Source organism: Acanthopagrus latus, chromosome 21 (assembly GCF_904848185.1).
Source record: "Acanthopagrus latus isolate v.2019 chromosome 21, fAcaLat1.1, whole genome shotgun sequence".
Lineage (NCBI taxonomy): Eukaryota > Metazoa > Chordata > Actinopteri > Spariformes > Sparidae > Acanthopagrus > Acanthopagrus latus.
In genome coordinates this window covers 14,964,226-14,989,317 of record NC_051059.1, presented here as the reverse complement: position 1 = coordinate 14,989,317, position 25,092 = coordinate 14,964,226, and the positions used below count along the sequence as shown (strand labels likewise).

At 40.2% G+C, this 25,092-nt stretch overlaps 1 protein-coding gene across 5 annotated transcripts; it reads left to right on the top strand.

Annotated features, from left to right (window-relative positions):
* Window positions 1-122: 122 nt before the first annotated feature.
* Window positions 123-23,454, top strand: lpin2 (lipin 2). 5 transcript variants are annotated; one of them, XM_037082806.1, is made up of 21 exons: window positions 4,629-4,947; window positions 7,575-7,775; window positions 10,568-10,663; window positions 11,176-11,537; window positions 11,633-11,740; window positions 11,827-11,953; window positions 12,187-12,526; window positions 12,612-12,714; window positions 12,883-13,070; window positions 13,584-13,677; window positions 13,767-13,836; window positions 13,937-14,029; window positions 14,139-14,221; window positions 14,338-14,485; window positions 14,914-15,062; window positions 16,229-16,315; window positions 16,779-16,931; window positions 18,415-18,529; window positions 19,591-19,694; window positions 20,605-20,771; window positions 21,109-23,454. In XM_037082806.1, exons 1-20 carry the CDS (start codon window positions 4,837-4,839, stop codon window positions 20,747-20,749), a joined length of 2,877 nt encoding a protein of 958 aa, XP_036938701.1. In that variant the 5' UTR covers window positions 4,629-4,836; the 3' UTR covers window positions 20,750-20,771; window positions 21,109-23,454. The 5 variants fall into 5 exon arrangements, with proteins under 5 accessions (XP_036938703.1, XP_036938701.1, XP_036938700.1 ...); XM_037082805.1 differs by having other exon boundaries at window positions 21,059-23,454; XM_037082808.1 differs by lacking the exon at window positions 4,629-4,947 and adding an exon at window positions 123-602 and having other exon boundaries at window positions 20,605-23,454.
* Window positions 23,455-25,092: the final 1,638 nt, after the last annotated feature.

Genomic DNA, 25,092 nt, shown 5'->3' with positions numbered 1-25,092 from the left:
CATTATCATCCATAAGCAACTGCGAGGTATGCATTGCCTTCATTAAATTAATATAATATCATTGTTGGTTTGGTATTAAAAAACAAACAAACAAACAAACAAAAAAAACTGCTGCTACAATAGTTGCACCTGATTTCTTCCTGATTTCATTGAAGGTGCTATTTCTGTCCCACGTCTCCAAAGTGGGGTCCTGGGCCCACAAAGGGGCATGCAGGGGGAGCCAGCCAACAGTCCCATTACCTCTCACACACAAACAGAATGCAGTGCTTTATGTAATGTGTGTCAATAAACATCCTCTAAAAATGAGCTGCTCGGGGCAAAGTCTTACTTAACCGTGTAGTATGCCGCTGACATAAATGAACCGCGGATCAAAGTGTCACAGCAGCTGTGTGAGCGCGCCGCCACTGCGCGGCTCTCTGACCCATCAGCTCCCCCAGCAGCAGCAGCCCTCCGTCTGCCTCCAGCCGCACCAGTCAGCCACGGTGGTCCAGGCACGGACACGTCAGGAGGCTTTTGAAGAGCTTCACGGGCAGAGATATGGGGGCTCACTGAAGACACCGTAGCGTCCTTCACCGGCAGCATCCCGCGGAAGTCACCGAAAGGTAAACAGTCTGCGGTGGGGTGAATTCGACATGTTTGTGTGGCTGCTCGCTGCTCCTTGTGATAATGCTTATTTTTCTGTGTGTACCGTCAGCTAATGTTAGCTAGCTTGTAAACCGGCTAACATATTTCAGCCGCTGGATTAATTTAACTCAGACACACAGCTGTAGAGTTGGAAATCAATTTAGCAAGGCAGCGAATTAAGGAGACCACTTTTATTTGAAACCAGGCGTTAGCAGTGTGCCCATTTCGCCGTTTGCTAGTAGCTAACGGTAACCCCACGACCACACTGAAGCTAGCCAACTGACAAACGGCTAGCTGAGCCCCGTCTCCATTCATTTATCCTCCTCTCTTCTGTTTTCCCCTCCACTGTTTATGACTTAAATGTACTCAGTTGGAAACCATTAGAGGACACTGTAAGCGTAACGTGAACGTTTGCTTTTGGTTTCCAATTCGTTTGTTTCCGCAGTAGGGGCTATACGTCCATGTAACGCTGGAGTGCGGGTGTAACGTCAACGTTACTCGATGACATTTCAGCGTTAATCTCTGAATTAGCATGTTTAGCCCCAGAAGATGGTGCTACATGAAGCTAGCTTGTGTGGTGGTTTTTAATTTATTTATACACGTTTGCAATGAGTTAGACGTCTGTGTTGACATGTAAGCTGCGCTGCCACCTCACCAAACAAGCCACCTGCCTGTGGGCGGTGAGCTGACGAACTACTGGGAAACACATTTAACTTAAACATTTAGACTTAAAGTCTTTTTGTTGTTAAAGGCGCACTGTGTCGTTTTGGGGTAATACATTTTGATGTATAGAAAGATCCTCATTGAGTAGTGCAAGTTAAGACATTTCTTGGGAAGTTTACTGCAAGACGTTAGTATTAAAACGGTTTAAAACTGTTTAGATTTAGGTAGAAAAGCAAAATGACTTTAACAATTAAAAATATGTTAATGCTACAATGTGTAGTTCAGAAGAGAAATGTCTTTATCGACTGACTTTTTAATGCCTAAACAAACCAGATAAACAAACTTTGTTTTCATAGCTGAGTAAACAGAATAAACAAACTGACCATAAAGGACAACACAATTTCATTTTGTTTTCCTTTGTTAATTTGTGGCAGACCCTGCCACATTTCTAGCTTCAAAACAGTGTTCTGAGGACCTTATATTCCAGTGAGGACAGCTTGTTTATTTAGTTATGGGGAAAAAAATAATTTCTTAGTTTGTATAATCACCTCATTAACATTGTAAATATTCAAATTTCTTCTTCAATACTATATAGTGCCTGTTTAAGATAACCTTGTCAGGCATTTTATGTAAATGTATACTTGAGATTGGCCCCACAATGACACTGTCACTCAATCACTTACTCTTAAGTCATAACTGGATTATTTTGTCAGATAACCACACAGTACTCAAATAATCAACTATATCACGACACCTCCTTGAGCAATACTTTTTAACCTGTTTAGTTACAGCTTTGTTAGGGTTAGTACTGTAATCTAATGCAGTCTGATACAACAATAAGCTTGTATTTCATCCTATTTTCATGACTGTTGAGTTCTTGTTTAATTTGTGGAGCTGTGTCATTCTATTGTGTAGTACAGACTAAATATTAGAAACAATAACTGTGTTTACATGGACCCTAAAATTACACTAATAACGAGAATAATAGCCTAATGAGAAAAAAATGCCTCATGTTACCACTTAAGTTGGAAGAGTCTGAACCAATCTGGCCTGATCTGAATGGATTCTCAACCAGGTGTAAAGGTTTGATAATCTGTTTCATGTTAAAATGTCTGCAAGGCCTAATAACCATGTAAATGCTTTACCAATCATTTCTCTCTTGTTGGTGAAATATTTTCCATTAGGTAACATTGTTTCCAGGACAGATAGAGACCTAGTGGTAGCAAAACAGAGCTGGTCTGTAGCTGATACGAGGGAGATTTTAGGATTGCAGAAATGATGGAAAGGCTTGAAGCAATGAGTTGTTTAAAAAGTGTTTAAAAATATAAACAAAGCCTGAATCCATTAAACCAAAAAATAATGTTCAAACAACAAATATTGCTCCGAGGACATGATGTGGGTATATCTTGAAATCTTCCTGTTGTACTTCTTCCTCTGTTATATTCCCAGAAGACTAGATACTTCACAGAAACGCTTTGCACAGAAAATGAGCATGTAAACACACATAAGTTCACTTTATTTAGTGGTCACTGTGTGAACAGTTGAGCTGGAATCTCTAATCAGAAGGATTTCGCAATTGGATTGAATACATGATGTTCATTTAACCACACACAAGTATAACACACAACCGTGTAACAGTCTCCAAAATTACCATGAAGCTGAATGAACACATCTCTAAATTAGATTTATTGCAGCACTGTTCTCTCAGCACTGTTAATCTCTTAACTTGGTGTACCAAGTAAACTTAGCTGCTTAGTATCATGTTGAAAGTTACAGCTAACTGACTTCCTGGGTTTCACTTTGAGTTTGAAAAGATTGTTACCAAAATGACAAGCACTTGGTCACAACTTTTTTCTACTCTTAATGCAACAGAGAAATCTGCGGTAAATAAAGTGATTTTTTTTTTTTTTTTACTTTTATGTACAAGAAAAAACTTTACACTGCATTTAGTGTTTTCTTTCTCACTTCAGGCTCAATCCTGCACAGCCAAATTAGCATCAGGCTCTCACCATTTCTGCTTGTAAATCCCCAAATTAGGGATTTAAAAAAAAAAAAATCATGAGAAAGCTGTGTTCTGTATTCCACTGCAGAATGTGTAAAAATGGAAGTCCACACCGTCTGTCTATGCTTGATGTTCTCATGGTTTAGGTTACACAATAAGTGGGCTCATTTCGGTGCAGCCTGGTGTAATCTTACACTAGAAAGAGTGTCACATGAGCCTTGTGTGGTCTGGTTGGCCAGCTCAGTCTCAGGACTGATTCTTTTGTCACTCTGTCAAAACAAATGTGCACCAGATGACTCCAGATGAAGACCATTATTATGTGGCGAGAGTAAGTTGTACCATACTCACCTACTGGCACTTTGTCTTATAATTCTTAATGGTATAAGTGCAATATGTATTTGTCAATGGCAAAAGCTCTCTCAATTGATTTTTTTTGCTTAGATTTTTCAGTTACTGCGTGGTTATTTCTGTACACAGTGCAAGTCATGAATTAATTTTTCTCTCATAACATTTCATTTCTGAAAGGAGAGTATTGTATGAAATTATGCATGGCTCTTATCAAACATTCAAACACAGAACAGATCCTAGCACAGAGGGAGGATGAACCAGCAGTGCTGTGCTCAGTGGGCCTCTCTGTTTTGTTTGATAGTGTTTACAAAAGGCTTAGCAGATGGGACAGTAGGACTGAGGCCTTTTTGGAAGAGCCTCATGGTTTATGTTTATCTTAGTCCTTCACTAAGGAGCTAAACCCGACATGAGAACGCTAGAAGTTGGGCCCGTGAGAACCCCCTCGATGAGGAAAAACACGTTTGAATTCATCATTGCTTGGACTACAGAGTCATGAGTGTGCCTGCTCTGTCTGTACTGAATGTAGACAGGATTAAAATTAGCACTCGAACCAATCTTTAGGAAGCTGCATTGATATTTGATATAGACTAATCCCAGCATAGACGAATGCATATGTGTTGACAAAGTCCAGTGTACTGAATATCCCATTGGTGTACTCCTGTGACCAATCAATGTCATCAACCTCCCCTTTTGATTACTCATGCACAATAACATGCACATGCAGCATGTACTGTACATGTGACTGACAGTGTATGAAAGTCACGCTGCGTAGTACTGCTTCGTTTCTCCCTGAGCTTGTACTCTTATCAGGGAAAAAACATTGCATAGCTGTTCACAGGAATTAGCTGTCCCTTATCAGCTATACACCGCCACCTTAAAAAGGCCATCCCATTGGCTGAACCTTTTGTGTCCTGTCAGCTGACTGGATGAACACAAGTTCACATCCTCTAAAGAATAGCCCCAGAAGAAGGATGACAATGTTTATGACAGCATTGCGCAATCGCCACCCGGTGTCAGATAACAGTGTACTGGTATTTACACCTGCAGTGGTCTGTCCAACGTGATTAGGTGGGACAATTTTGAGATTAGATTAAGAATGGCAGGAAGGCACTATCATCATAATCTGAGGGAGGACAAAAAGGGTCCCATTGGAGTATCCTGATGTGGGGAGAACAAGAGCTGGTGCTCCACTAACAGTTATGAAGAGACAGAGGTCCTGGGGGAACAGGGATCTCCTGGAAAGCAGCACAGATGACAACACAACAGACAACAGTGATGAGTCCTCATCTCTGAGGTCGTCTTGGACCCTGGTGAGTCAGTGCTGACGGGTAGTCAGTCACAAATCTTGGGCCTACAACACTGTTAGTCATCTTGTGTTGTTTGGTTTTGCAGGTTGCTTGGGTGACTGACTTTTTATTGTAGCTAAGCCTGTTTGGTTAATGCCTGACCACAGTGATTCACATGGATGAAGTCTGTTAGGCAGTCAAGTCTAGTGTTTAAAGGGATACGTTGGACTGTGAAAGTAGAGGATGGGACACTGATGTGTTGTTTTAGATGGGTGAACATATTCAGGCTGAGTCATGAAGCCTGCATGGTCAGTTAAATCTGCTAGTCATTTCTTATCCATGTCCTGTTTAATTTGTAGTCTGTGGTTTGATAGTGTGGCTGTTTGCGGTTTGTACTTCTCACTTCTCAGAAAAGAATACAATGAGAAGCCGCAGGTAAGGAATGTCCGTCACACGTGATGTATTGTTGTTAACTGAGCACTGGCGCCTTTCCAGACAACTCCAGTGTAAAGGTATTTTTTGTTTTGGTTATAGAATATTTCCCATTATATAATGACCTTTGACAGATGTTTTGAGCTTTGTTGTTGTGACTTACTCCTTTATCTGTTCTTGTGGTAGCAGTGTGTCAGTCCCCCGAGACAGGAGCTTTACTCTCTTTTACTCTCTGCACTTGGAACCTGACATTCTGGTGACTCAAAATAAAAATGAAAGTTAATTGTATGCTCCAAATTTATACCATGACAAGACAGTTTTCAGTTTCCAGAGATACAGAAAATCCAGATAAATGTACATGGACATTTTACCTCTGACAGCCAGTGTAATTAATTTGCAGCCGAAGCACATCTCATTAAACATCTTTTGAATTCTGAGATTAAAAATAATATATAAAAAATGTCATCAGTGTATTACACTTTTCATCTCCTTAGTCAATGCTGAAAGAGTCACTTTGTGTATCCACAAAACTTTGGTTCACCTGTGGAAAGTCTTTGATGGTTCTTGTGAAAAGTGTTTTGATCAATACCTAGATCAAATACGGATCTGGTGTAACCTTTCCATGTATTTGCTGTATTTTTAAAACTAGTACAAATATGTTTTAATACTAACTAATTTTAATGTAGATGCATATAACTGGGAATGGTACTTTCTAACTGTTTATGTTTTAGTTAGATTTGTATTGACATCTGCAGCAACATGAAGGTGTGGTTGATGGTATTTACAGCTTTTTAAAGGTGTCTATAACAGATGAGAGTATTTTTCAGATATTTCAAATTGCCCGCATTTTAAAAATGTTTATTTTTTTTTCAAATTTTTATTTGAACTCTACTGGTTATTTTCAGATTATAATTTTATGTCTTTACCCTGAAGTGGGCCATTTTAATGAATGTCAACATAAGGCCTTAACTTCTATTTTCCATCCTCCTTTTCTACAAATATAGGTTGAAGTCCCCAGAATGTATTGAACATTTCCTCGTGTTGACATAAGGCCTCACATCAAGAAATCTAAATTCCCTTTGTATCTTCAATTTACAGTGATGGCTGTTCGATCTCATGATGGTTGCTGGTGTGTGCAGTTAGCAATGTGAGGATTATTCTGAGCACCCTGCATCTTTTCATATTTCATCCACTAGCATGGTCTGGTAAAACATCATGCCAGTTGCCCATATTCCATGATGCCACTCTTGCACAAATGCCCCTATTCTCTGTGTTACCCACCACCCCCCTCACACATCTCATGGTCTGAACAAAAGGTCAGTGTGAGATGTGAACGTTTCAGTTTACATAAACCCAAATGAAGTCAGCAGGGCGATGTGTTTACAGGCCCCACTAAACTAGATCCTGACCTGACCTGAACAAAACCAGAACCATGTTTGCCAAGTTCGTAGTTCAAGTTCATATGCACTCTGTGTCACAGTGAACAAATGGCTGCAAAATAATTTAGTTCAGTCAAGAGGACAAATGATGTTTAGAACGTTTGTGTGATTATGTATGATTAGCTTAGGCCTGTATATAATTATCTCTCTTTCTTACTGGCTTCAACAGATTGCATCCAAAATAATTTACAGTCTTAGATGCTTCTCCCAATTGACAAAAAATGCTTTGAGAAAATGTGTGCATTTGTATAATTATAGCCACAGCAGAATGGCTTTTCGTATTGTATTAGACATACTTGTGTGCATATACAGGGAGATATGAATGTAAACAGGAAGTCAGCTGCATCGATGGCAGCGGGGCAGTGGGAACACTGTGTGAGGTTGTCTCTGCTCATTGTTTCAGCCCCGCCATCAGTCAGCCCCCCTTCTCTGATGTTGCTCATGTGGGACAGCGTCCATTGACAGTGGCACTCTGGCAGTCTGTATGCAGGTCAGGAGATAACAGACACCACAGGGCAGGCAGGCAGGAAGGGAGGGAGGGAGCTCAGAGATGAAAGCAAAAGTTAAATGAGACAGCGCGACTGCCTTGAAGGAGATACTTAAAAGAAGCAACAAGAGTGGATAGAGTGAGAGAGTGCGAGGAAAATCAAGTGGAAAACTATTAGACTCCACAGCTTGTGTGGGACAAATTGGTCCCCTCATCTGGGCTCCCGCTGAACAATACTTCCTATCCCATCTTTCCCTTGACTCAGTTGATATTTTGTTCTCCCCCACCTCCAGGCGGACACCATGAACTACGTGGGCCAGCTGGCAGGTCAGGTGCTGGTAACCGTCAAAGAACTCTATAAGGGCATAAATCAGGCCACGCTATCGGGCTGCATCGATGTTGTGGTTGTCCGCCAGAGAGACGGCACCTACCAGTGCTCACCATTCCATGTGCGATTCGGCAAGTTGGGTGTGCTGCGCTCCAAAGAGAAAGTGGTAAGTTTAAGAAGTGTGTCAGTGTTTGTGCTAACTGCAGAATTTATCCCTTTAAAGAAAGGGCCCTTCATCATCATGTGTACATATTTGATATTTTTGAAGTGACATACAGTATAGTAAAGCCATTTTGAACATACATACAAACATACAGAAGTCGTTGCTAGTAGTGATGAGTTTGTGTCCGAAGAGTTTTTGCTTATTTGTCTCAATAGAACCAATTTTCAGATAAGTGTGTCGGTGTACAAAATGTGCTCTATTGACATTTCTCTGAACCTACGTCACATTAGCTCTCAAATGTCAATGAAATTGGGATGTGGATAATAGATATTGATCAAAGAGATCACACAAAGAGATCACACAAACTTTGTAGCTGCACTTTTCCGTCAGTAGTGTAATATTATACTGAACAGGGTGATGGCCTTCTGACCATTCTTACTATTGTAATAACTTTATGTACTGTTCAAAAACAAATAATCAAATGGATACAGTAGAAGCAGAGATGATTTTTATTTCTAAGCATTCATATTTTTTTTCAGTACTGGCGCCTAAATTACCCTGGATACATAACTGTAAGCAATTTACCAAATTACATCCTGCTTCCTCTAGAGCCACGAAGACTTTATACTACTAACTCCACATATTCAGTCGTACTCCCCAGGATCTGTAAACACCCTTTTATGTGTTTTTGGTGAAGTTGCCCTTTAATGGGTATATCAGGTTTTTGTTTGGGATTAATTGTTGCAGAGAAAAAGGTTTAAATGAAAAAGATCCATGATTTCAGTACGGTGTCAGTACCTCACTAAATATAAGTTTCCCCATTTAGAAGTCAGTGTACCGTCCCTGATGTCTGGCCATAATAAATGGCTTGAACTGGAGCATCTTTGAATCATTCAGGAAAACTTTGTGTTGTGTTTACAGAACACAGATCAGATGCTCTGTTTTCTACCTCATTGACAGTAGTATCTATCTACTTTATATTCTCACCTACAGGGAACATCTCATCAGTCAGTTTTCAGGAACAACTGCTATTTTTAGCGCTTACTTCTCCTTTGGGAAAATTGCATTTTGGTAGCACCCTTGCAGTGTTCTAATGGATGGGTAAGGTGAGGGTGAGAAGTAAAGCCTTTTTGTGTAAAAGTTTTGATGTTGTAGGAATTAAATGTAGAGCTCAATAGCATGGAAAGCTACTTGAAGGATGGTAATGGAAACCTGCTTCAGCATCAGATAACACAGCCTTTCTTGTGTGTGAAAATGGGGCTACTTGAGTTCATCTGGTTATATAAATGTGTAGAATATTCCTCAGTATATTCAGTAAGTAATTAGTAATGGCTAAAATTAGATAGTACTTATAATTCAATGTTCTTTCTCGCCACCTGACTATCAATGGTAAACTTGTCCATTCTTAGAACAGCAATGCTCTGGGTGCTCTGACTTGAAAAAAGCTTATTTGCTTGCTTGTGGAGCAGAATCAGTGATGATTTGTGGGGGATTGACACTGTCTCACCACCTACCCAGAATGCTGATGGGCTCACAGGGAGTACTGAATGAGTGGTTCCTATGGAAACAGCTCTACAACTTGAATGCGTGGGAGGGGGAGGAAACGTGAAGAAGGTGGCCTCAACAGCAAGGGCTGTTGTGTAACAAACAGTTATGCATGCGTCCCCGAGTTCACTTATCAGATGCTGGAGGGCTGCTGCTAAATATGTATTTTTTTTAAGTTACTGGACCAGATAAACCATGTGGTATTTGTTCCTGACATGCAGATATTGAAAAAAAATCAGAGTGGGAATCAAACTGTCATTGCTAGCCAAATACTAATTACATTTTGGCTGTGGATTGCATGTCTGTCCTCATACACTAGTCTTTTAAGTTGGCAACCTGCAATGGTTTTAAAGTTTTGTTTGATTTTAATGACATCCGAGATAAAAAGTTACTCAACTATGCATTAATAGTTCCTTAGGCTCTTGTTCTCAGAGAGAAACAATCCAACATTTTTTCCTTAATTTTGGGTATCTGCAGGCAGCAGTAGCCATCACTAATTCCAGTAATCCAGCATGGTGTTGGCAGCTGTTGGCAAATCCACAACTCAAGTGACCTGTCACAGATTGTGAAAGGTTGAAGAGGTCTCTCATTTATTCTGGCTCATTATTAATTGGGCATTGAAATTCTCAGCCATCACTCACTGTAAATAAATTCCCCTTAGCAACCCTGAGGGGGTGAAATTAAATCTAGAGGCTGCTCAGAAACCCCACCAGCAGCAAAGGACATCAGCAGAATGAAAGATGACAGATCGTGCGACTCTTAAAAGAAACAGATGATGTGAGTGGCCATTGGTTGAGAATTAATATTGATGACTTGGTTTCAGGTTGTCAGACTGGGCAGAGCAAGTCTTCCTCTTCTACGGTCTCTGCCAGACATGACCCTGTTTTTTTTGCTTTTGTGGTGTCAAGTTTCTGAATGGCCTTGGGTTCGCTTGGGGTTTGCCTGGCAAACATGAATGGCCCTGTTCTATTGGCAGGCTTCGCAGAGCACAAGCCCAGAGGACACATGCACTTGTTAGGTTTTGTATAGCCCCTGGAGAAAAATGGGGCTGTAAGTAGCTACAGGCCTTTTATGTGGCCTGAAAATCTGTTGGAATTACAGTTAAACTGGACCCAAGACCCTTGTTTTTAAGTAAATAAATGTAGCATATTTAGGATCTATTCATACAGTGTATATAAAGGCAGTTAAGTTGTCAATATCGTCATTATGATTTACATTAAACTGCTTGTATCTTCTTCAAAATCTTCCAGATCGACATTGAAGTGAATGGAGAGCCAGTGGAACTGCACATGAAGCTTGGTGACAATGGAGAGGCCTTTTTTGTCCAGGAATCTGAGCAACTGAACGTAAGCAGCAAATTAAATACAGCAGCACCTTTCCAGGTTTCTAATTCATTGTGTTGCTTGTGAAACATAACATCTTTCGGAATTAGGTTGTTTTGTGTGTTAGCCCCGTAGCCAAAGTCAGCATCCTTTTGATGTATTTGTTATTCATTGAGATCTGCCTGAGGTATTTATTTGAAGGTATTCCATACTCGTAAGGGTGATCATACCAGAATGGTTTTTGTAGTCTCTACACCAGAAAGACAGTGTCTCATGATGCATTGAACCAACAACAACTTGCACATTCTTTGCACAAACAAGTGCAGGGCAGTGTTTGTTTGAGGCTATCACTCAGTTGCAGTTGTTGCATTCAAGTGACCTCTTGCTCAAGAATTCTCACTGTGACAGCTCAGCTTTGACCCTGGACTTGAGTCAAAGGATTTGACACCAATATCTAAACCAATTGATTCTGCTTTGGTTTGCACTTGTTTATCTTAAGCCTCATGCTCTTGTTTTCTTGCTCTGTCCTTAATCAGATTGTCCCCGCCCACCTGGCCACCTCCCCAATCCCCACCGAGAGTCACCTATTCTGGATGTCAGAGGTTGAGCACAGGGCGGCAAAAGATCTGGAGGATGACCCTGTTGACCCAGAGGACACACCTGAGCCCCCAGCTCCAAGCACCACAGCCACAAAAAAGAAGAAGAGACGGAGGAAGAAGCACAAAGGAGACCCCCGAAGAGAGGAGCTGACCCCCCCGATGTCAGTCACAACTGGTAATGCTATTGCTGCTAACGCACCTGCTGCTACGACTGCTGCTATGTCCGGCAATGGGCAAAATGAGGAGATCTTTGAGATGGACCTGAGCTCTGATGAGGAAGCTGCAGTGCGTGTCTCAAGGTGGGTTCATATCAATGCTCACTGCTATAGGGAGCCCAGATCTATAGAAATGGCTTTATTTATGTAAATAATGTGTCTGTTTCACCCTTTATTAGGTCACCATCAGTGACCACAATGCGGGACATTGACCCCAAATTACCTGCAGCCAGACACAACCTCGATGGTTATCCACTGTCTGATGGGGATTGGCCAGCAGATGACAGGTATGTATTGGGGTGAACATAGAGCCATCAGCTGAGGTGCAGCAGAGACAAGTAAATAAACTCATTTGTTTTTCTTTTCCTCCCAGTCATGGCTTGTCCCAGGCCTTCTCTCCTAAGAGTGACTCTGAATTGATGGTCAGGCCCTCAGAGAGTATGCTCAGAGCTGAGTCCCACATGCAGTGGACCTGGGGAGAGTTTCCTGAAACAACCAGGGTAAGCACTTCCTTCCAGCAGGGCTGGGCAATATGACCTTAAAAAAACCTCATATATATTTTTAGGCTGTATATTTTTTAAATATGGTATTGGTGCTTTCATAGAATGTTAACACAATTAGATTTCTTATAAATGATCATCTGTACAGTCTCCATGATAACTAAGTAGGTAAAGGCAAGTATTAGAAAATGACATTACTTTCTTAACTACTGTCCCCGTTATCCAATCTCCAGGTCCCCAAAAAAGAGAAACCAGAACTACTAAAAACGGTGACCATCACGCCATCAGAGACCACCCACTTCCGTGTCATCCTCAGCTCTGAGGCCATGGAAAACGAGACAGATATTGAAAAGGAAGATGCTGCCCCCACTTCCTCAGTGTGTACCATCGTCAAGCCCAAGCCACGCACCCCTGTCACCACTGTTACACCCGTGAATCCTCTTGCATCTGTCAGCACCGTAACCTCTCTGAGTCCTATAACCCCGTCAGAGCCCCTGGATGTTCTGCCATCCAGCGTTGCAACGTCCACCCCTTCTAACAGCCAACAGAGTGATTCACCCTCAAAGAAGAAAGGTGGGTTTGTGGTCACCCATTACCAATTTTCTCTTGGTTAGCATAAGCTATTACTGTATATTAATACAAATTATTTTGTTGAAAGAAGGTGTCCCAAAGAGGAGCCATCATCAGGGTCCTGAGGATATCTACCTAGATGACCTGAATGTACTTGAACCTGATGTCGCTGCACGATATTTTCCTAAGAGGTTAGATCAGAAAAGAGTCACATAATTAATGTCACTGCTTGACCTGTTCTACTTAAAAATCAAAACTTAAATCTGGTCTTTTAAAAACGAAACATAGCATAAATATTCTTTCTCTAAGAAGCCTTAAAGACAAGTATTGTGATGTGTTTTTCTCTTGTGTTGCTTCAGTGAGTCTGAGGCAGCGACGAAGCACTGGATGGACTCCGAGATGCATTCTGGATCACAGTCGCCACAGTCTGTGGGCAGTGCAGCAGCTGACAGCGGGACAGAGTGTCTGTCTGATTCAGCGAGTGACCTCCCTGACGTCACTCTGTCTCTGTGTGGAGGCCTCACAGAAAATGCTGAAATATCCAAAGGTACATTGGAATGGCGCTCATGAAAAATGTAACTAAAAGTGCACTTAGTACTTTCATTCAGGATAGAAGGTTCACCTCAGCCAGTGGAGACATACTACATTCATTGTGTAACTACAAAGTTTCCATACGTATTCGCCACATTAGAAAAGGCCTCCAGCCACTGTGGGCGCAGTCTCTTTTTCTAGACAAAAATCCATCTTGGAATGTGAAATGATACCAGTGCTGGCCCGATATTTCTACTCAATCAGACCATATACTCAATTTGTAAACGGTTGAATCCCAGCAGTACTTTGTCACTTATCTCTGGACAACTCTGTCTTTCTCTCTGATCTTGCTCAGTGTCAAATAATTTTACTGACTACATACACTCTTCTCTCCTATACTGATGTGGCTGATGGAAGCAAAAGTTTCTTGACCTTTCTGTGTGGCTTAAGTAAGACGTTATGGCTCGTCACCAATGACCTTTTCATCTTCTGTCTCTAATTAATGTTCCACTTCCTTCTGTGTTTGCAGAAAGGTTCATGGAGCATATCATCACCTATCATGAATTTGCTGAAAGCCCAGCAATTATAGATAACCCGAACCTGGTAGTGAAGATAGGAAATAGGTAAGTAAGCATTTTTATTTCACATGTGAATGGTACTGGAGAGATATAATGTAATATTTTCTCTTAATTAATGTCTGTGTTTTTCTCAGGTATTATAATTGGACACTAGCTGCACCTTTGATTCTGAGTCTACAAGCATTTCAGAAGAATTTACCAAAGGTAACAGTGATCTTGATTTTCTGTTCTGTGTGTTTCAGTACTTTTATGTCTTCTTGCAAGTAGCTCATTTTGATTTGTCTTGTTGTCTTGTTTTTCCTAGGCTACAGAGGAGGCCTGGGTGAAGGAGAAAATGCCAAAGAAGTCAGGCCGCTGGTGGTTCTGGCGAAAGAGGGCAGATAGTACAATCAAGCAGGTGTGCACATGCTTTCAGAAGTTTCACAAGAACAAAGCTTTTTTTGTGTCTAGTCATTCGTTTTGATATTTTCTTCATATGTCGGGATATTTTCCTGCTTTTCTTTCAGTCGGAGACCAAGCTTGAAACTAAGGAGGACTCTCATCTGGAGGAGGAAGAACCCTCCATATCTCAGGAGAAACTGCCCTTACCGTAAGTGGTAGCAAGAATTTATTGATAATTTTCTTTTTTTTACTAAAGATAGTCCTAAAACATTACAACAACATGTATTGTTTGTTTTGGTGATAAATGCTTTTGTTTCCCTGCAGTCCGAAACAAGGAGACTCATCCAGTGATGAAGAGTCCAAGGAGGTGAGCGCTGTATCCTGTCAGGAGAGACTTCAGCCAGTTGATAGTCAGCACCACCCCAGCCCACACACTTACAGGAAGTCACTACGCCTCTCTTCTGATCAGATAGTAAGTGCATTCTGTTCCTTCCTCAAAATGCTCAAGCCTACTTCCTTCATCATTCTCCAGCCTAACAACTTTTATAACAAGTTGAGTTGGACTTTAATTTGACAGTTATGTTTTTAAATTAAAATGGAGCTTGTTATGAGAGTAGATGATTGCTCAGGTTAAAAATGGTGCATATTACTCAATGAGATTTGTACTTAAAAGGCTTTATTTTGTTGTGTAGAGCTCCCTCTGCTGGCTAGCTATTAACTTCATGGTGTCTCTCCATATACAGTCTGTAGGGGGCTCTAAAGACCTGCACATGTTCATTGTACTGAGGCAAAACAAATCATACTGGAGTGGAGAGTAATGCCTGCACTGCAGGGACACATGTTAGTGAATGAAATTGCCTGTACCTCGAGATGTCTTCACTGTTTTCTTTGTGTTGTCAGGCCAGTCTGAAACTGAAGGAGGGACCTAATGATGTGACGTTTAGCATCACCACCCAATACCAGGGCACATGCCGCTGCGAAGGCACCATCTACCTATGGAACTGGGATGACAAAGTCATCATCTCTGACATTGATGGCACCATCACGAAGTACGTGCCTCCACAAACCATTTCATCTGAGGAGAGTCATGATGCCAAACCAAACTGAGTTATTTTTATACTTTTACTGCACTGTTATAAAATAGCTTTCAGTGAAAGTAGGGAAACCAGATATTTAAGCACACTGATTGTAGTTAGTTCACACTTTGTTACCTTTGGTTGCATATCAGCCTATGTGTGCTTATAATAGAGTGCTGTAGGGATGATGTATTTTTGTAGCCACCCGGAAGCCTTTATCGCTTTTTCTAAAATAAAGTGGATATCTAGTTTGTCTTTTTAAGAAAGGAAGTATTTTTGTGCATTAACAAGACAGAATCTGCAGAAGTGCAATGTTATTAGTCATTTTGACCCTCGTATTTATACATAGATAAATGGCCTTCATACTGTGTGTGTGTATGAATATATAAATGAGGTGCCTTATTTGATGACTAATGTGATCACCACAGATGGTGGCCAGCAGGTGAATGATTAGTGACTTCAGAGAACTTTGGATAGGTTGGATGATGTAGAAAATAACTAAAAACGATGATGAATTGGTTTTAACTGATCTTCCCTTCTTAGACATCTTGTGCAGTTTCCATAGCAGCTTCATCACCATGGACAGTTTTTCAAGTCCTTGTCAACAAACAGATATTCAGTCCATAATCCAGTTGCATTTATGTAAAGCTTTTTTAATTAGCTCAAATCCAGCTCCATCTATTTTGATGCACATTCATCAGTTCATAGGTGGTCAACATCAAACAGGCCCAGACTGACTGGAGCTTATTATCTCTGTGACCCTTTAGGCCAACCTGTGACATGTGGCTCTCTGAGCATCTGGGCAAAGAGCACACGGATTATAATGAGCCCATTTACATTTCAGTCTGTAGACACAGCCATAAGTTGAGGTTGAGACAGTGCCTCGCCTATGGGCCTGTAATCCTCGTTAGTGGTGAACAGTCTATAACGTTCCCTTTTTATGATGAATAGTAGTTATGGTGTTTTATTTGACCCTCTTTGAACGGTCTGCAGCGCCGATCTGTCTTATTTTATTTCAGGCACATGTTTTATTTGACTCTCACTCTACATCTGCTACACTTCTCAGTGATGGATCTGGCAGATGGGATATCTCTGCCTATATGTTACTAACATTTGTGTATGTTTGTTAAATGCTTTAGGTCAGATGTGTTTGGACAAATTCTGCCACAGTTGGGGAAGGACTGGACCCACCAGGGCATTGCCAAGCTCTACCACTCAGTAGCTGAGTAAGTGCATTACACCACTGATTAATCACAGAGAAAAGGTGAATGGTTGGTCAGTAGTTTGCACTGCCTCAGTTTTGATTGCTAGCCATCTTCCTGTGAAGTAGATATTGCTGTGTTTTGCGGGGATGCTTTGTGGTGGTTGGCTCAGGAAGTTTAACTATAAGCAGGAGAGAGTTGTTGTTGAAAGTAAAAGCACCATGAATATCCTCTGCTGCTTTAGTTAGGCAGAGAATAGAAAATGTAATACAAATAAGAGGAAATGGGCTGTAACGGCTATTAGTAGTAATTACAAATATAATCTTTCCTTAGTAAAAATGTTCATTTAATTCGTATGACTTCTGCACATAATGAAAGCAACTGATATAAGCGATCTAATTAAAGTGCTATTCTTAGTAGTAGCTAATGATGGTCATGATATTTAACTCTAGTGGAACAGCCATTAATGAGCTCTCTCCTTTGGCAGGAACGGGTATAAGTTCTTGTACTGCTCAGCGCGGGCTATCGGCATGGCAGACATGACAAGAGGTTACCTGCAATGGGTCAATGATGGAGGCACTATTCTACCCCGGGGACCTCTCATGCTGTCTCCCAGCAGCCTTTTCTCTGCTTTCCACAGGTATAATAATAACACACAATATAATTGCTATGAATCCCAGTGTCATAAAGCCAAATACCTCTTATTCCCAAAGGCATTGCATACATGAAATCCTCCTTATCACCAAATCTTAATTTGGATTTCAAATCACCTGGTATTTGTCTCCCTTCAAGATATAATCCTTCCTGTCTGCCAATTTAATTACAGATTAAATATCAAGTTTCTCAGAGTCAAAATCCTCTCCAAATCCACATTCATTAATATTAGCTTTTCATATGCTGTGGGTGTTAAGGCTACTGGAACTTCAAAGTCTAAGCGAATAGCTGTGTTGGTAGCCTTGCCATCAATTTCTAGAAATATGCTATTACCCAGTATGTTCCTAGTGTCTCTTAACTTGACTATTCTTTCTTTTTTATTTCCTGGTTTGGACAGTTTGTTCTGAAAACTTGTGAATTATTTCTTCGCAAACGAAGGAAAGCCTTCACGGCATCACATTTGATGTGAGACTGTTAAGTTTGTTCATTAGCCAGTTAAACTTAGGAGAATGGCAGCTTGCTTATTTTCTGTGAAGTACTGAGCTGTCATTGGATTATTATAGGAGAGGACTGTCATTTTTCACTGTAAAGAAGCCTAAATTGGGAAGTGTAATGAGATAACTTATGTTGTGAATTGGCGCTATACAAATAAAGTTTGACTGATTGAAAATTAAAAATTCTTAACTTGTTCCAAGTGACACTGGGAAAGAATGTGTGTATTCATTGCACAATTCAGCTGGGAATTGATCCAAAGAAAAATTCTGGTCTTGGTAAATATGATTTAATACATGCGGCTGATTCAGAGTTAGTTTTTTATGGAGCTCAGCAACAGTTAATGTCAGCATATGTTAATGTCAAGTTAATTAAACAACTATAACACCACATATATTGTTATAGCTGTAGATTTACATGGGCATAAATGTCAGAGGCTTGGAGCATTACTCAGTTATTGTGCCCATCTCCTTCCCTCTGGCGTAATTAAATACTGTAAGCACACAACACACACAGGCAATGTGTTGTTATCCCATACAGGCCTATTATCAATTTGATGTACGTAACATGGCCAAAGCCAGTCTTTTTACTTAGTTGCACCCGTACCCTGTCAAAGGTCAGCACAAGAAAACAAACTTTCTGTTTTGTTACCAGTTTAGTTGTGTTTTCTTTGACCTTTACCGTGTGTCGCCAGAGCGACCTGCAGCATGTGAATTATTGTGTGATGTCTTCAGGTTGCACAAATTTGCATTATCTACATGGCCCACTTGCTTCTATTTGCATGTCACAGAAACATCTGTGCCATCCCTGCATTTGGGCTGACTGTATGTTAGTGGGAAAATCATCAAATCATTTTGAGTAAATTAAGAAAATAAAAGATTAAGGGAAACTAAATATGTGTTAGTTAAATCTAATTCAGACTTGACCCATGATAAGGACATGCATATGTGAGTCTAATCAAATTCTGTTTGTTTCAGGGAGGTCATTGAAAAGAAACCAGAGATCTTCAAGATTGAATGCCTTACAGATATCAAGAACCTGTTCCAGCATAACAAGCAGCCATTCTACGCCGCCTTTGGGAATAGAACTAATGTGAGTTAATGGATTTGTGAGAAGTCAGACTACCAGACATTAAAGCTCTCGCTTGTTACATGTCAGAGAGCTGTGTTTTCCAGAAGTCGATGCAGACATGATGTATTGTGAGATCAACATGACACTTTGGCTATCAATTAGCAGACACAAACATATGAAATCAGCTCTGGGCTGAACCTGAGCTGAGGTCACTGGCGGAGTTTGGTCCCATGTGACATTGTCTGTGAAAGGGAGCTCAAACTGGGCACAGTGTGCTGTCTTCAGCTGCATAAACACCAACACCCAGATTGGGCACTGGGTCAGCCGCGACACCTCCGTCTGCCTGTAACACTCGCCAAAGAAAAGACAGCACAAAACTAACACAAACAAACATAAGCATTCAGTCTTACCAAAACATTCAGTCTCTGAAATATTGCCATTACATGCATTAGGTGGAACACACACAGGAAATCTGTGGTTAATTTTATTACTGTGCTTATGTCAGTTTGTACCAGTGTGTATTATGTATGAGAGCTACTTGCTGAAAGTTATATTTATTTGTATATTAATTATATATCATTTGGCGTTTAAAAGCCCAGTGGCTAATTTTAAACCATTTAAATAACAGCTTAATTTACATACTTACAAAAACAGCATTTTCTCATGTAGTTTTACTAGAAACTAGTATTGTGCAAATAACAATCTAATAAAAAGATACTTAGAAAGAGAAAACAAAATAAATAAAACATCAATATAGGCAAGAATAAATAAAACAGGAAAACACAGTAGGAAGGATGTTTTTTAAAAAATAGATGCAAGTAGTTTTTGGCAGATAAATGTCTCAGGAAGAGTTTCACCTTTTCTTGTGATGGAAAGCACATTAAATCAGTCAGCCAGGATATGTTGGTTGGTGGATTTGGGCTTTTCCACTGTAACAGTCCACAGGCAATGAGTGAAACAAAAACAACATCCACAAAACTCCATTGTGGGAGTGTAGCAAGTCCTGCATTTTTAATTTAAGTCGCAATTACTTTCCTAAATTTAGAACCCAGATTGACTTATACCATTTTATCCCTGCACAGGATGTGTTTGCCTATAAAGAAGTGGGAGTTCCGGTGTGTAGGATCTTCACAGTCAATCCCAAAGGAGAGCTGATTCAGGAACAGACCAAGGGAAACAAGTCCTCGTAAGTACATTCACTGACTGCACTTTTCTTAAAACTAATTCAAAACAAAACTCTTGATTATGATATCTATAGTAAATATCTATACTATTCTATGATATCTGATAAAGTACCCACCACATGGGATATTTTAAGAGGTTAGAAGATTAGCTGTAAGCTGCACTAATATCAGTTTAGTTTATTAGTCATACGACAATTTATTTAGTGTTAACAAAGGATCAGAATATTTTGTGTAATGTGAAAACAGTCAGTTGCAGTGAGGAACCTGCAGAGATTTATCACACAACTCTGCAGTTCTAGCCAGTTACAAGCAGATTTTTAGTTACTTTCAGCGTATTGTTTTGGTTTACTCTCATTGCTCTTATCAGACTCTGATAAATCACTACCTTGCCAGCACCAAACAAAAGACACAGTTAGTGATAAGCTAATTAACATTGTGGAGCATTTAGTAGCCAAGCAGCCAGATATTTTCCCTCAGTGATGAACAAAACGGAGCTAAAGAATGTACTACTTCAATTTGTCTCCTGGCCAGAGAAACAATTTTCAATGTATGCTCATGTTGCTTAGTGTTAGGTAAATGTGTAAACCAGCAACTGTTTCCGAACATGAGCCATAACAACCACCTGATGTCAGTGTCGTGTACACGTGTTTCGCTGCCCTCAAGTGGTCAAAAAGTAATAATGCAGCTTTAAGTTTTACTTCCTTTAGTTAGGCATCTTAATTAATATTGGGCTGCAACTAATGATTATTTGAATTATTGACTAATCTGCAGAGTATTTTAACATTAGTTTATGAATTGTAAAAAATATTATTATCATTGTTATCGGTTGCTAACTAGTCAATACAATTATTGTTGTAGCTGTAGTATTAATCTCAATATTTCTACTCTCTGTCCCTGTCACTTTCTCCACAGTTACAGCAGGCTCAGTGAGCTGGTAGAGCATGTGTTCCCTCTGTTGAGTAAAGAGCAGAACGAGGCCTTTGTCATGCCAGAGTACAGCTCCTTCTGTTACTGGAGGCAGCCCATACCAGTCATCAACCCTGATGAACTGCTCTGATCCTGTTTATATGGATACTCAGGTATTCATAGACATGCAATTGGACTGTGCGCTTGACCGCATCTCCAGGAAACACATGAACTGAACCCCAAACTTTCCAGCATTTTCTCACACCTACACACACACACAACTCAGAAACAGGGTTATTACCATAAGCAGAAATAAATCTTGTAATCTGTAATTAGCTATTAGTGATGAGTAAAAGCATCTCCAGAACAGAAAATCCTGGTTACTAATCCATGAAAATGTTCATCCCTGAGAGACAAGAGACTAATCACGACTAAATTATCATCTTTTCTCACTTTTTAGTCCTAATCACTGTAAAGGATAAAGATCTGAGACCCACCCTTTCTCTCCAGCAAACAGGATGATCTGCATTTGCCATCAGGGAACCAAGTGAAGCCCCCCATGAAGCATTAGCCCTCAGCAGTCTGAGCTGTGCAGAAGGAAAAGACATTGTTTTCTTGAGTTTTTCACATTATCTGAAGGCCCTGAAGAAGCAAGACGAAATGTTTAAACTGAAAAAGAGATGGGCAGTTAAAACTGGCCACTAGTCACGTGTTGGAAGTAGAAATGTTTGCCTACAGGCATGTATCCAGGCTTTATTTGGAGGCTTTATTCTGTTCTAAAAACATTGTACAATAAGTAAAACAGTGATAATGGCTGGCAAATGACTACTAGACCACCTACGAACCATACACAGTAGTTAGTTTCCAGAGAGCTACAGTAGGTTGTTTTGTTCTCAGTTCTTAACTGACTGTATTCATTCGTCGATCTTTTCCCTGCAGAGCTTGCATTGTTCTTACCGAATGAGTCATGTTTGGTATTGTGAATTTTCAAGGTCATAACAGGGACATACTTTTGCCAACAAGTATGAAAAGATACAGTGACTTAAAAAACAAAATGAAGCAGCTTCATGGTATATTGTCTCGCTGTTATTTTGAAATGTGTTCTGTTCTTAAAGCTCTGGCGAATCAAGTGTGTTTTGTTCTTGACGCAGTCATTATTTATGGTAATTAATATGTTTAAGTTATTGATTTTTATCGTGATGCCTTTGCTTGTCTAAAAAAGTAATGCAATGTGGAAAGTTTTCATTTTGTGTTATTGGTCACAGGTTAACAGTAACTGCTCGGCCCTGTACGATCTTTCTTTCGGCCGTGTACCCCATTTTCTCAATGAACGCTTGTCTTTGTTTTACAGTGAAACTTTCAACGTGTAAGATACATGCACATTCCTGCACAGACCTCACAATCCGCAGCTTTAGTATTAAAATATGTGTGTAAATGTAAAAGATAACGCTTGAGTTGAAACAGTGGAAATAAGCAGATCTTGGATAGAGCTTAAAGATGAAGGATTTCAGTTTGCGGGTTCCTCTGAAGGATCACTATGGGATGATGTAAGTGTGTGTGCATGCGTGTGCATACCTAATCACTGAGTGCTGCTGCTGTTGGGGGTAACGAGATGGTTCCCCCCTTGTGCTTATATTCCCTCAGTGGCTTTAGAGACTTATCCAACGCACTTTGTCCAAGCTGCACCCAGAGACACAACTCAGAACAACTCTCACCTACAAGCACTTCACTGAAGGTCTCCGTAGACAAAAGACCCGAGTATGCAATTGATGGGGTATGAGAAGTTCTAGTTTTACCTCTTTGTTCTGTGAGTGACCTTCTGACACCACAGACAAATCAGCTTGTCTGAAACCTGTCAATATGAGCGATGATTGGAAGGGAGGGGGGTTTTATGTTTGTAGGCTGCATGACAAAATGTAGGGATTTAAAGAAAATAATGTTTATTTTGGGTGCTGAGTAGAGCTACCCCTTAGTGTGTGTGTGTGTGTGTGTGTGTGACTGAGCAAGAAAAGACTGATCCTGTGCCTCTGGTGACCAGAGGAAGAGCCATTGGGTCTTGTTTGGAGATAAACAGGAAATACTTGACTGTGTACGAGAAGCTTTTTGAAGCGCTTAACTGGCATTATGTGTGATCGCGTTTCTTGTGGGCAGATGTGGCACTCCACTGAAATGGATCACAAGTGCAACAGTAAAAAAAAAAAAAATCTGAAACAAGTCAGACAACACATTGAAAAAAAGCACAATTTCCGATGTGGCTATATCCTCATTTGTCACTGTTAGCCGACATTATTTTGCCGAAGTGTTGCCACGTTCACTCTGTAGCTCAGATGTTTTTGTGATGATTAAGATGCGTGTTCCACTTTGATTTGTTTGCTCGTTCTCTAGTTTGGTGAAGTCAAATAGATATATCGTATGATTAACAAAATCCATTTCTTTCTATGAAAGTAAAGCATCTTGTGTGGAAGAATCACACTTCATCCTCTATGATCTTGGGATACGTGGTATATAATATTGTTTGTTCTCGCTCGACTGCTGTGGAAAATGATCGAGTATATATGCTGATCATCACATTCTTCTGTCTTTGATGCCTTTTTGTTTTATTTCTTATAGTGTATGATCGTCTGTGGGACTATGTTTGTCTCATTCTGTTTGGAGGTAATGCTTGCTATTTGATTGTGTCTGACCAACAGAAATACCTTAAGTGTATGCTGTGTTTGATTTGTATAGAAATGTGGTTTAAAGTATGTTTAAAGAACAATATACATTGTAAGAAGACAAAAAAAGCAGGCCTAATGAAGCTAACAAAGTGTGGCTTGTGGTCATATTTGTATTAAATAAAGTTTCTAACTGAATACATTTGTGTGTGCTTGGTTTTCTTCTGACTGAGTCCAAAGTTCAACAGTAACTCCAGGCTAGTGGAGAATCTTTTACCCTGTTGCTTATTTTTTTAAAGCAACAATATCTGAATAATGTTATTGCAGTTTAGCCCCCTCAGATGATTCCAAATTTGCTCTACTGAGTAACACAAACCTGAAAAATGTTTAAAGGCGGTACTTCAGCAGATTTTTGATAAATAGAAAACAGTATTTTCTTCTTTATGAAAGGTCAACAGAGGCTGAACTGAAAGCTAAATACACTCCTCCAGCTTCTTAGAGTGGCTGTTAATAATATTCTCAAGTCTCAGGAGTGAAAAGAGGGGAAAATTATTTTTCATCCACACCCACTTGACGTAATCACCCATCTGGGTTTTTTTTTGCCTCCTAATCTTGTGTAAGCCAGCTGAGTTTGTAAAATTAATAAAACCTTGATGTGCTGCTAAACCTTGTGATTTTCATGTCTGTGTGTCCGTGGCTGAATGTAACTATTTGAGTACGTAGTCAAGGTTTATTCAAGTATTTTACATTTAACCTCATTTAATACTTCTTGTACAACACATTTCAGATGCTGTTACTGTTTTTCTGAGCTCATGAAATATTTCTGTTTACACTCAGCAACGTCTATTTAAATGATTTACTTGTTGCAAATGTTCCTTAGGTTGTCCATGTTCGGGGCACATGTCTTCAGAATCCCGTGAAAAATAAGAAACTGGTGACACGTGCAGAATCAGAAAATATTATGAAATGCAGGTCTATTTTAAGTACAGGTGGAGGAGCTCCCAGTCTGGTTATTTATCTTACATAGCAACAAATACCTTGATGCCACAATTCACTGTGCGAACAGCTGTGTGTAACAAAGAAAAGGTGTTCAAATGTCTCTCTCATACCATTTTTGTCCACAGAAAGTGCCAGAAACAAGAAAAAATGTAAATTTACATAGAAAGTAATAATACCACACTATGAAAATACTGCACTACAAGTCATAGTCCTGAAGCAGTGTGAGAGTACTATGGGCAAAATGTACTTATGTATGAAAAGAACTGATGTGAATCTTCTGTGTTTTACTATTGTTTCTGATTCATTTGGATTAATGCTCTTGCTGTATGAGTGTGTATGTTACATTTCACTGCTGGAGACATTTACAGCCCCACATAATATCTCTCTATAAAAGCAAGGTGTGTGTGTCTGTCTGTTTGTTTCTCAAATGTCTCTGCAGATCAGGATCAGACTGACCTGAGAGTTTCAACATGGCTGCTGTGTGGTTCAAGGATGTGCCACGTCGGATTTGTTTGGACTACAATGATACCATTAATAAATTATTTCATAAATGCTTTACCAACTCCCATAACATTGTCCACTGGAGCCACCACAGTCACGGGCGCACCAGAGCCAATCACTGCAGAGCTCAAAGCCACGACAACACGCGGGATTTATACCTGCAGCAGCTTGAGCTGGACCGGGATTTTGCCCGTGGTTTGGTCCCCTTCTGTGCTGTGCATCTCTTCTGTGTTGTGGATTAATGAGACTAAACGAGTCCGGACCAAGTCTGTTCGGGTCTGAGGAGATCCGGAGAGTGCGGGCAACAAAGTGGAATCAGAATCTGGATGCTCGTGTGTAG